Genomic DNA, 9,050 nt, shown 5'->3' with positions numbered 1-9,050 from the left:
GCACGCGTCCACCAACTTGGTGAGCGCGACCTCTGACGGGCTATCGCGCTCGTTCAGCAGGCGCCGGTCGGACTTGCAACGCCAGTCCTCCCGGCAGCGCCATCCACCCCCTGACGCCCACGACGTCGTCTCTGTCATCGACATTTCGGACGAAGCTTGAGGGGGGGAAGTGTGGGCACCCTGGCGGCTCCCCAGCCCAGTTGCCCGACTGCGAGGCAAGGGTGCCGAACTTTTCCCGCGTGGCGGCGACGTCACGCCAGCCACGCGCACATCGCGTGCGCCGCCTTGATAATAGCCTCGTCCCACTAGAGCGACAAACACCGATTTTTGTCCGACGACACCACAAAGTTCCGTGTCGCCGATGCTGTCCCACTACAACGACCGATGCCCGCGACAATCGCCGACACGCGCCGACAAACGATCGACGACGGACGAGTCCTTGTCTGTCGTTGGACTTGAAACGCAGCAAGCAGTCCCACTGAGGAACATGTCTCGGAGACAAACGTACCCTCCTCGCCCGGTTGGCCTTCTGTTGCCTCCCTTCCCACCCTTCTACCTTTCCTCCCGTTCCTCCCGTGGCTCGCTTCGCCGCTAGACCTTCAGAAATGCCCTTGGCGGCCACTCCTCGTTCCCGCAGTTCCGGTCCCTCGATTGCTCGTCGCGGGCGCGGCTTGCTTGCTTGCGCCGGGCGGTCGGGTTGCGAAGGGGAATTTGCTGTGGTTGGTTTTGCTCGCGAAAACTTGGTGCGTGAGGTGGTGCTTCAAGACGCCGAGGTCTACGGCCCTGCATCAGGATGGATACCCACTCATGTTCGAGGACTAACCAAAGTAAGACCTCTCAACACGAAGTAGGACACCACGTTCCGCGGCAAGCCATTCCGGCAGTCGAGAGACTTGTCATCACGTTCTGTGATAATCGGGATGCCTTATTGTCCTCCAAAAAAACGCCTGCCCTTGATCATTCGGATACGAGGTTATAAACATCCTCAAAATCGGCGTGAAGTTCCGTGGCGCTACACTAGAATTCCTCGAACGACTCAAAAAAGGAACGATTCGGTTATTCTAACTCGGAAAAAGCTTGGTGTGGATTGTCACGACTGTTTGCGGAAGGTCGCCAACGGCAAATGAAGACAAGTGAATGCTTTAATCGAGAAATAAAGTAATCGTCTCCTCTTACACCGTGTTTGTCGGCGCGTTTTATGCCCAAAGAGCAAAACACGAAAACCGCGTCGCCAGACTCAGTTTGTCTGTGTATTTCGAAGTGTTTTGTTGACAACTCCAGTCCCACTAGGAAACAAGTTTCCTTGTCTCTGTGTTCTGCGTCGTGTCCGCCAAGTGGGACGGCGGACTTCGACAAACAGGCTGTGTGTCGGTGTCGTCTGTCGCTCGTTGTCGTGTGTCGCTGTCGTTTGTCGCTGTCTGTCGCTCTAGTGGGACGCGGCTATAAGGCGCATCAGAGGCAGCGCACAGGGAGTCGCTACCTAGACTCAGGCGCCGCTGGTAACCATGTTAATCCTCTCGTCCATGTCCCATTAAATGTATTTTCTTGTTGTTGAAACCGTTGGCTCCGTGTTGTTCCTCCGGGTCGGGTATGCAGCAAGGCAAACCGACCACAACCAGTGTTGCCAATTTAGCGTTTTTCCCGCTAAACTTAGCGGTTTTTGGTTCTGTTTAGCGGGATAAATCATTGTTTTGCGGGCGGCGGGATTTTCAGCCGGTTTTATGTAATCTTAACGGTTTTTTAGAGATATAGAAGTTTTATATTGATTTACTATCGACTATGCCCCTCCCATATCCATAATCAGCCACAGTCGTCTTCGCTTACTCTCAGTAATGCTCTGGTATGTGAAAGTAACACCTGTGACGTCATCAAAATATTAAGGCATCGAATATCGGAACATGCCTCCTTGTTTTGCGCGCTCACGTTTGAACAGCATGAATGTTCCAATGCTCCTCTGACGATTTTGTCACCGCCTCGTGAAATGGCCCCGTTAAAGTATGCTCAACAGTTTAGAAGAGACTGGCTACAAGACCCCAAACTTAGACTGCCTAGTCCTACTGGAGGCTCCTAGTGATAGCAGACGAGCCAGGTGCCGCTATTGCAGAGCTGATCTATCTGCGAAGCACAAGGTTTCGGTCGCGCACGCTGCAACAAAGAAGCATGTTTCGGCCGATTGCAACTTTCTCCTCTGGCAGGCAGACGACTCGACGACTCTACAAGTCCAACGAAAGTATGACCAGTCACGCACTGCTGAAGGGTCCCTTGCCATGTTCGTATGCGCTCACTCTGCGGTTTTGGCTTCGGATCACCTGGCGTGGCGTGACAGATTTCTAGCCAAAACAAAGGCAAAGCTTCCTTTCAGATGACATTGATATGATCTATACTGTTATTATACCTTTGGGCAAAAATTAAAGCAAAACAAAAATGTTTATAGAAGTCATTTTGCACTGTGTTTTGGATTTAGCGGGTTTTAGCGGTTTTCGGGATTTCGACTGCGGGTTTTCAATTTTTGAGTTGGCAACACTGACCACAACCTTTACCTTCCCCTGACCACGAAGAAGGTCCTCCATCATTTCCGGCGACCTACAAGGGGTCCGTGAAACATGAACGGTTGAGAACCACTGCCCTAGGGCATGATTATGATGAACACTGACGGTATATAATTAGCGTCAGATCACTAGGCCGCTTGTTCAAATTGCAAGTTGAGGAGGGGATCAACAGCTGTCTCTTTCCTTTATTTTTTTCTACATCTGTTATTGCGCGGACGGGAAACTAATGGATGTTTTTGCAAGCTATCAACGTCAGGAGTTACTTTTTAACAGCATTTATTGAGAGTAAAAAAAATGTCGCAAGACCAATTTTACATTATTGAGGCACTGTTGTGACTCGGGGCTTGTCCATGTAGTCGATCTCCGCTGGAGCCATGCGTCGCCCAGGACATCGGGCAGAGTTGGTAGCGAGCCAGGGTGTCTCTTCTCAAACTGTTTATTTACATTCTATGTACAGTCTGCCGTACGGCATGAGAAAAACGTGAGAACACACCGAGAGCGCGTAAAACCGCTCTTTTTATAAGGTCCCCCTCCCTACGTCTCTAGGCCAGGACGCCGTTCCCCAACTGGTCAGGCCCCGCCCACTAGCACGCACAAGCACACAGTGTAGTAGCGGCCGGACATCACATCCCGGCGCCGAGTCACTCCCGCCCTCGAATGCCGCGCCGAAGAGGCGACAACAAAGGGTCCACTGTCAGCCTGGGAGACGACGCTGGCCGAGGTGGTGCCGATCTCTCCATTAGGCGGCTTTGTGGCACGAAAAGGGTTGGGCCGGAACAACCGCAAGTGGCGTCCGAAGATGATCCGTGCTGAACACACCCTCACGGAGGTCCCGCAGCTGGCGCACCGTCATCCGGAATCTTCGCACAGTAATCCCCCCCCCCCCCCCCCGGTTCCTGCGTCGGGTGACCCCGTTTCGGGCCAGCGTAATCCCCGCCAGAAGTAAGGGTCCGGCTCAGCTTCGCGCCTAGGTGTGGCGACATCAACACGGGGGTCCTCCGTCGAAAGCCATCCCATTGTCGCCTCTTGCTTCGTTTCCGGGCTCAACTGACCGGAACCATGCATATGGCGACGATACTCAAGGGGGTTCCCCAGTGCCGGGTGGTTTAGATCGAGAGGGTGTGGTCCGGGGGCCGTTCATAACAGCTCCTCCGCCGCCAGGTAGTGGACTCGAAGGGGTTGCAGTCACCGCTGCTCTCCGAAGAGTCCGGGAAGTTCCGCTTCCTCCGTAGACTTGGTTGGCCAACGAAGAACTGCCCCGGGTGGAGCAGACTTGGGTGAAGACCTGTCGAAGGCATAACAGAACCCGCAAAAAAACGAAGCCGTAACCCCAGCCAGTGCCCAACACTCCACCAGTGAAATTTACCAGGTAGCGAAAACAAACAATTAAGACCACTAATGTGAATACAATCAACCCCGTAACTGATACGTCAAAATATCTAGAAAATATACACCACGCAACCAAATGTAAAGGTCAGAAGGATATACCGCCTCGGAAAACCGGCGATTAACTCATTCAATTTTGATCCCAAAGAAAGTCATATGACGATGCCTTTTGTCAAAATCAGGCTGACATCAAACCATATTACACACGCAAAAAAAAAAAAATAGAAGAAAAAGGCAACATTATCAAGAATTTCAACCTACGCGACAAAGCCTCTGCTAAGCCCATCCGCATTCCCGTTTAGCTTGCCTTTTCGGTACTTTACTTCAAAATTATACCGCTGTAGAGCTAAGCTCCATCTCAGAAGACGCCCATTCTTTGCGGACATGCTTTGGAGCCACGTGAGTGGGCAGTGGTCTGTCTCGAAAGTGAAGCGCGTACCTGCCAGATAGCAATCCAACTTTCCGGCCGCCCATACCAGGCATGCACACTCCTTTTCCGAGGCGCTGTAGGCCTCTTCTCTGGTAGAAAGTTTCCGGCTAACGTATAAGACAGGGTGCTCCTTCCCATCGTCCTCCCTCTGGCTTAACACGGCCCCCATGCCCCAGTCGCTCGCGTCACACTGCACTATGAAAGGACGGCTGTAATCCGGCGACCGAAGAATCGGCTGGCTCAACAGTTGTCTCTGAAGTGAACGAAAGGCGTCTTCCTTCGCATCACTCCACACCACCCGCAAAGGTTCAGATTTTCGAAGAGCGTCTGTCAGCGGACTAGCGATCTGGGAGTAGCCTCGGATGCAGTGTTGGTAGTATCCCGTTAAACCCAAGAATGATCTTATGTCCGTCTTGGTTAGTGGCCTCGGGTACTCTTCTACAGCTGCGGTTTTGAGCTCAGACGGCCGTCGGTATCCTCTTCCTACGATGTGGCCCAGGTAGCTAACTTCGGCTCGGCCTAGCTGACATTTTTCCGCTTTTATGGTCAATCCCGCGTCGCGCAGGCGATTCAAAACCTCCTTCAGATTTGCCACGTGCTCCTCCCAACTCTCAGAAAACACAGCAATGTCATCGAGGTAAGGAAGAGCAAAAGTTTCCAGCCCTTGCAATACCCGGTTCATGAGATGGGAGAAGCAAAATGGCGCGTTTTTTAAGCCAAAGCTTAACACTACTGGCCGAAAAGTTCCCATCGGAGTGATGAAAGACGCGTACTGGCTTGCCCGCTCCGTTAGGGGGACTTGCCAGTAACCTCTAGTTAAGTCTAAAGTTGACAGAAACCTTGCGCTGCTTACCTGTTCGACTCTTTCCTTAATATTAGGGATTGGGTAAGTCTGGTCCCGCGTTATGGCGTTTAGTTTTCGATAGTCCACACAGGGTCTAGGACTTTTCCCAGGAGTCTCTACCAGGATTACCGGGGAGGTGTAGTCGCTCTCCGCTGGTACGATGACCCCTAGCTCCAGCATTCGCTTTATTTCCTGATCTAGGATTTCTCTCTGCCTAGGAGAGACGCGATAAGGTCTGGAACGGATCGGAGTATCGGTCGTTAATTCGATGTCATGCTCCACTAGGCTGGTTCTCCCTGGTTTATCCGCAAAACAGTCACGAAACTCATTAACCAGCGCGTGGAGTTCGGCTACCTGTGTTGGATCTAACTCCGTCTCGCGTTCTACTCTCTCCAGCATTCGCTGGAGAGACTCACCTCCTGGCTCGTTACCGACCGCGGGAAAGTCTGTCTCGACTTCTTCACGCATGTTTAGAGCCAGGTTGACTACTGCCTCCCGTTGTCGGTAAGGTTTCATTAAATTGCTGTGAAATATTCTGGCTTCCCTACGCCGGCCAGGCATCTTCACCGCATAGTTAGTGTCAGACAACTTTCCAACCACCTCAGCTGGCCCCTCCCACTGAACTTCTAGTTTATTCTTCTTAGTGGGCCTGAGCAGCATGACCGCGTCCCCTACGGCGAACGTGCGACGTCTGGCTGTTCTGTCGTAATAGAGTTTGGCTTTCGTCTGCGCGGCTTTCATGTTAGCCTCTACTAACTCTCTAGTACTGTGCATTCGATCAATGAGCTCTAAAACATAGGCCACAACCGTCACCTGCTCGCCCTCGCCTTCCCATGCCTCACGATACATTCCGAGGGGAGACCTCAGGGATCGCCCGTACACCAGTTCAGCGGGACTAAACCCAGTAGTTTCATGCGGGACCGTCCGCAGAGCAAACATCGTAGCAGGCAGACAGGCTTCCCAGTCTTTCTTATGCTCGTAACAGAGCGCGCGTAGAACGCGTTTGAGAACTGAGTGCCATTTTTCAACGCTGTTGCTCTGAGGGTGGTAAACCGAGCTGTGCACTACGCGAATGCCACATTTTTCTAGAAAGGTCGTGGTCAGGGCGCTAGTAAAAGCGCTCCCTTGGTCACTTTGCACCTCTGCCGGAAATCCTATTCGAGCAAACACTGACAGAAGCGCGTCAACCACCCCGGCGGAACTAAGCTCTTTTAAGGGAATTGCTTCCGGAAACTTAGTCGCGGGGCAAAGCATGGTCAAGATGTACCGGTATCCCGAATCGGTCACCGGAAGAGGTCCCACGACGTCAATCACCAGACGTCGGAACGGTTCGGTGATTAGTGGTACTAGCTTCAGTGGCGCCTTTTTCTTGTCAGTTGGCTTTCCAACGCGTTGACAGGCATCGCACGAGCGCACAAACTCTTCCACCTCCTTGAAACAACCCGGCCAGTAAAATTCCTGTAGCAATCGTGCCTTGGTTTTCTTTACGCCTAAGTGACACGACCAAGAGCTACCATGCGAAAGACAGAGAAGGGTCCCTGCGATACTTTGTCGGAACTACTAGCTGGTCATAACTGACCCCTTTGCGATCCCTGTACTGTCGGTAAACCACGCCAGAACGAGTGTGGAACGAAACGTTCCGCTTAGCCACTCCCTCCCTTTGAGTGTGGTTCGTCATGTTACCCAGGGTGGGGTCACTCGCCTGTTCGGCCGCTAAAGTGTCTCTGTCCACCTCCACCAGGCTCCGAAAACTCGATGAGTGAGGCGAGAGAAAATGTCCCTCTTCCTGCGGAGTTGATCTATCTACTTGTTCCTGATCCTCAGCCGGATCACTCCCACTGTCACTGCTCTCTCTGGGCGCAACTTCAATCACTTCAGGGATCTCGGTGGAGTCAGAAGTAGTTGATTAATTGCGCTTTTCGTCCCGACTGCCCTCACTACCGTGTTCGGTCGACTGCTTAGCTGCGAGCTCGCGCACCTTGGAACGTGTCAAAGCCTGGACAACTCCTTCCCCAAATCTTAGGCCCCTTTCTCTCAGAAGCTGATCGGATTTGTTTGAAAAGAGGTAAGGGTACCTCTCGGGCAGGGACTTTGATACCGCGGCTTCTACTTCTATTTCCCCGAAAGGCCCCTCCACTTTGACCTTGGCAATCGGCAGACATACGCTGTTCTCCTCAACGACCTGTCTAATCCAGGTGCACTCGCCTGTAAAGTCAGATGGACTTACGTAGGACGGATGAATCACGTCCATTGTAGCGGCTGAGTCACGGAGAACTTTGCAAGGTCTACCGTTCACCACCAAATCGTGCATGTAAGGTTCCAACAGACGCATGTTCTCATCGTCTTCACTCACGAAAGAAAAGACCACTCGTGGTTTGCGGCACCCGGCAGCGAAGTGCCCCGGCTCGTGACACCTAAAGCACACTGAAGGTTTTCGGGACTCGAACGCCTTCCCGTGCCCTTTCTCCTCAGGTTTCTTTCCTCCGTTTTCGCCCTCCTTCGCCGCCCCATCTGCGCTACCGTTGTGGCCACCCTTCTCTTTCCCTTGCCGTAACCTGTCCTTAAACCCCGCTCCGGTCCCTTTCGAGGGGTCTCTGTGCTGGTGACCGCGCCATTCGGGAAGCACGCCACGACGAGAGCTGAACTCTTCAGCGAGTTCCGCCGCTCGCTGTACCGTCTTCACGTCAGGCCGGTCCTGCACCCAGTAGCGGGTTTCTTCGGGCAAGGTACTAAAAAACTGTTCCAGACAGACGCACTCTACCACCTTGTCATGGTTCCCAAAAACCTCGGAACCCTTTAGCCATTCCTCTAAGTTCGACTTCAGGCTGTACGCGAACTCAGGATAAGACTCGCTGGTATTTTTCCTTACTTCGCGGAATCGCTTGCGAAAAGCGTCGGCGGACAACCTGTACTTTCTGAGGAGGCCCGATTTTACTTTTGTGTAGTCCTCCGAGTCTTCCCTACTCAGCCTGGCTACCACGTCCGCCGCCTCACAAGGCAACAACGTCAAGAGGCGCTGAGGCCACGACTCCCGAGAGAAACTTGCCTTCTCGCAAGCCCTCTCAAAATTGACGAGGAATAGGCCTATATCCTCGCCAACCTTGTAGGGCTGCAAAAGATTCTTCATTTTACAACCCTGCTGCCCCACTGAACTTGGTTTCCCAGTTGCCCGCGCAGCTCGAGGTCGATCCTGGCCTTCTCGATTGCTCTCTCCTCGGACTCTTTCTGCGCCTTTTCTCTTTCCACGCGTTTCCTTTCTTCCTCTTGCTCTCTTTTCTCGCGTTCCTGAATAAACTCCCAACACTCCTGCAGTTCGTCTCCGTCAGCACCCGACTGATGAATAGCATCCATAATTAGAGGCTTTCTTTTCAGGCCCGCAATGTCGATCCCCAACTCTAGGCAAATTGCCTCTAGATCTGGTTTGCGTAGTGCCTTGGGATCCATGATACCTGACGTGTAAGTCACTTTTCCTATCACACACCTGGAAGTAGCCCTTTTCTTTCTTCCAGGTAGACGTTCAGAACCAGATTGAATATTACTCTTTGATATCTAAATCCTGGTAAATCTCAAAGGAAAAGTGTCGAACACTCACCGGTGCCGCAGCCCGAACTCCGCAGGTTCCGTGCCGTCGCTCCCATCAGGTCTCTTCCGCGGCTTGGAGTCGAATCGTATCAGGTCTCCTCAGTGGCTTGGAGTCGAATCGTACCGCTGCCATCCAGTTGTTGTGACTCGGGGCTTGTCCATGTAGTCGATCTCCGCTGGAGCCATGCGTCGCCCAGGACATCGGGCAGAGTTGGTAGCGAGCCAGGGTGTCTCTTCTCAAACTGTTTATTTACATTCT

The 9,050-nt window shown here is 52.6% G+C and overlaps 1 protein-coding gene across 1 annotated transcript; it reads right to left on the bottom strand.

Moving 5' to 3' along the window:
- Positions 1-7,115: 7,115 nt before the first annotated feature.
- LOC120846068 lies at positions 7,116-8,336 on the bottom strand. The gene has a single exon (XM_040217701.1). The coding sequence runs from the start codon at positions 8,334-8,336 to the stop codon at positions 7,116-7,118; it is 1,221 nt and encodes a 406-aa protein (XP_040073635.1).
- Positions 8,337-9,050: the final 714 nt, after the last annotated feature.

This window comes from Ixodes scapularis, unplaced genomic scaffold (assembly GCF_016920785.2).
Source record: "Ixodes scapularis isolate PalLabHiFi unplaced genomic scaffold, ASM1692078v2 ptg001675l_1___fragment_3__unscaffolded, whole genome shotgun sequence".
In the NCBI taxonomy this organism is placed as follows: Eukaryota; Metazoa; Arthropoda; class Arachnida; order Ixodida; family Ixodidae; genus Ixodes; species Ixodes scapularis.
This window is presented reverse-complemented; position numbering and strand designations above follow the sequence as displayed.

Excerpts from the sequence above, each read along its gene's own strand:
- LOC120846068 (XM_040217701.1), bottom strand. The coding sequence starts at position 8,336 with ATGAAGAATCTTTTGCAGCCCTACAAGGTTGGCGAGGATATAGGCCTA.